Source organism: Otolemur garnettii, unplaced genomic scaffold, assembly GCF_000181295.1.
Source record: "Otolemur garnettii isolate 467f Iridium unplaced genomic scaffold, OtoGar3 scaffold00001, whole genome shotgun sequence".
Lineage (NCBI taxonomy): Eukaryota > Metazoa > Chordata > Mammalia > Primates > Galagidae > Otolemur > Otolemur garnettii.
The window spans coordinates 32,827,592-32,831,148 of record NW_003852396.1 but is presented as its reverse complement, the minus strand read 5'-3'; the positions used below and the strand labels follow the sequence as shown (position 1 = coordinate 32,831,148).

Below are 3,557 nucleotides of genomic sequence, written 5' to 3'. Positions count from 1 at the left end.
CAAAACCGAGGCTAAAACATCAACATTTACTCTGCTTTATAAATCATGTCTATTACTGAAAGCTGATAAAACTATAAACAAATGTTTTTAATTTTTGTCTTGGTGTCATCAATTGGTTAAATAGGACTAGCTCTGTGTGCTTCAATCCTGTAGCCAAACAAAAGATATTATTTAGGAGTCAAATCTTATTGCCTTGAATGCAAAACTAAAACTTCATATTTTAGCACTCAGTGAACTTGAGAAAGCTCCAATTTTTATCAAGAACAAAGTTGTTTCAGAGTGACATTGTGTTATTTAAGTAGGATAATGAAAAATCAAGAATCTCCCTTAGGGAAGAATATTTTATATACTCCATCTCGAATTTGTTTGGTCTTTACTCCATATATGATAGGATTGAGCAAAGGTGGGACAAGTAGGTAAAGGGTGGACAGAAGAATATGAATATAGGATGGAATGTGGACCTTAAGCCTATGTGTAAAGAAAGAGAAGAAACCCAGGGCATAAAACTCAAGGAAGACAACAATGTGGGCGATGCAGGTGTTGAAGGCCTTTAGCCTAGCTTCCTTTTGAGGAAGATTAAAGACAGTTATAAAAATTCGAATGTAGGACAAAGTGATGCATATTATGTCTAGTCCAAGTATACTGAAAGCTACAAATAAACCATAGATCTTGTTGATATGAACATCTTCTGCTGCCAACTTCACAACAGCCATATGCTCACAGTATGAATGGGAGACCACAGTAGTCTGGAAGAATTTCAGCCGGCATTTGATCAGGATGAGACAGGGAACTGTAAGAATCCCTGCTCTAAGTGTCACCCCAACCCCAATCTTAATGAGAAGTTGGTGGGTAAAAATGATTGCATGTCTCAGAGGATCACAGATTGCCACATAGCGGTCTAGAGCCATGGCCAGCAAAATACCTGACTCAATACACTGGTATGTGTGGATGACCCACATCTGCAAGAGACAGGCATCAAAGTATATCTTTTCCAAATGAAACCAGAATATTCCTAGCATTTTAGGTAGGATGGAGGTACTGAGAACAATGTCTGTTGCTCCAAGCATTGCCAGGAAGATGTACATGGGTTCATGGAGGCTGCGCTCAGCTTTGATGACAACCAGGAGCAGGGAATTACCAAACAAAGCAAGGATATACATGGTACAGAAAGGGATTCCAATCCAGAATTGCACAGATTCCAAGCCCGGGATACCAACAAGCGTCAGCACAGGAGGCCTGAAGACTGTACCATTTTGCTTGAGCATGTTGGCTTAAGGATCCTTGGCTTGTACCTTCTGATTCAGGCTGGTGTGTTTGTTGGTACGTTTCTTCTGTTTTGTATTCTCACCTAGATTTATACAACCAGAGAGTAAACATGGTTTCACAGAGAATTTCTCAAGCATATCCAGTTACTGCTGAGTTAATTAAGTGGGTACAGGAATACCTGGATTGATTAGATAGATAGATAGATAGATTTTTTTTTTTTCTGAGACAGTCTCACTCCCTTGCCCTGGGTAGAGTGTGTGGCATCATAGCTCACCAGTCACCTCAAATACTTGGGCACAAGAGATCCTCGTCCCTCAGCCTCCCAAGTAGCTGAGACAACAGGGCCCCTTCATAATGCCCAGACATTGTTTCTATTTTTAGTAGAGACAAGGAGTCTCACTCACAGGTTGTTCTGGAACTCCTGAGTTGAAGAAATTCACACACTTTGGCCACTCAGAGTGCTCAGATTACAGGTGTGAGCCACTGAGCCTGGCCTGACTCCTGGCTTCTTATGTTTTATCTCAGTTTTCAGTTCTCTGTTCTATGTATTCTTTTTTCTCTCTCTTCCTCCCTCTTTCTGTCTCTCTGTCTCTCTCTGTACTTGTGTCTATGCCTCTCTACCTTTCTCTCTGTAACACACATACACATTCTCAAGGTGTACATACACTTATGCTAGAGAGAAGACACAATTTTAGTAATGTAAGGGCATGTGGTTTGTACACAATCAATTAAAAATTATCCTATATAACACCAGCTTGGTTTTATATGATAATAATTTAGGAGTACTTATTGGCTATATTCTAATATCTTCAAATTTGTGTTCTTACTGCAAGCATTTATTCAGTCAATCAATAGATGAAGGAAAAGGAAATAAAAGGTATTTTAACTATTTCAGGTGTGATATTCAGCACTGGATAAGAAATGTAAACAATGTAACCTAATCATTTGTACCCTCATATTAATTTGAAATTTTAAAAAAGGAAAAACATAGAAATAATAAAGTAGCATCCTTACTTCAAGGGCAAAATCGTATAAGTGTCATTTTAGAAGTATATATATGAGGCATACAGATGCGATATGGTATGGTTTTATCCCTGCTTTTTCTCAAAAGCGTATGTTAAGGAAATTTTCGATGGAAACTTGGAAGAAATTATGGATCTTAGAGGTCCATAATAATAAATGATGACATATTTAAATCTTTCTATGAAGATTTAGAATGGAAAATTTTGTACTGGAAAAAATTTGACTTGTTAAAATAAGGGCCCCAAATGGAAAGTTGTTATGCAGTTTATTTTTTCTAGAAACAATTTTATTATAAAAACCTATTCAATAAATATATTTAATTTAAAATATATACATATAAAAACTATTCTTAATATCGGTTTATAAAATCCATCATAAATTATAAACACAAGGAATAAAATACTTAAATACATTAAACAATGTTGAATTGGTAATGATGTTTTTTCAGTGGGATTTCCTTTAGGATGTATTTTTTAATTAAAAATAACCACATTTTATACATTTCCTATTAATACATTTCATAATAAAAAGTCTTATTCTTTACTGCAATACATTATGGTAAAATGTCTTTAAGTTTTCATGTAACCCAATTTTGCAAATAGTAAAGAATAAAGTCTTCCTTAGCAAGATAATATACAAATGGGTTAAAATAATGAAGTAAATTTGAATTATTTAAACTTTTCTCTTTAATAAATATATGGTCATTTTTCATCGTCTTAATGCATCTATTTTTATTATTTTTCCATACACCATCCACTCTTGAATATTAATACACAGCTCAGTCTCCTACTCCTCAATTTCACTCATTGTTCTATGGAAAGTTGTATATGCCAATTTATAAATTTTTTTTCTTGCAATACTCATTTAAAAGATACCACTGTAATCCCATAGAAGTTTCTTTTTTTCTTACATGTTAAAAGACATTCACCACTAGTAAAAAATTTAGTTCATATCAGAATCCATTTATTCAGTATCTTTATAGATGGAGGCACTGTGCAGGTCTGGGTATAGAAAATTAAAGTTGCAGAGCTTACTTATAGCATGTAATAACTCTGTATTCTTTATTTTACATTGACATTTTATATCTGAATAAGTGTCCCTATAACTTGACTCCATCATGAATCCAGATCTTATGCCTTCAAATTAATACTTCTGTTGCTTCTCATATATATACACATACATATATGTATATACATATATATGGTACATATATACACACATATGTCTATATAATACTAGTTTTATTACATATATGTATATACATATAT

The 3,557-nt window shown here is 34.2% G+C and overlaps 1 protein-coding gene across 1 annotated transcript; it reads right to left on the bottom strand.

Moving 5' to 3' along the window:
* Positions 1 to 314: 314 nt before the first annotated feature.
* LOC100951179 (olfactory receptor 52A5-like) lies at positions 315 to 1,265 on the bottom strand. The gene has a single exon (XM_003781432.1). The coding sequence runs from the start codon at positions 1,263 to 1,265 to the stop codon at positions 315 to 317; it is 951 nt and encodes a 316-aa protein (XP_003781480.1).
* Between the last annotated feature and the right edge of the window lie 2,292 nt (positions 1,266 to 3,557).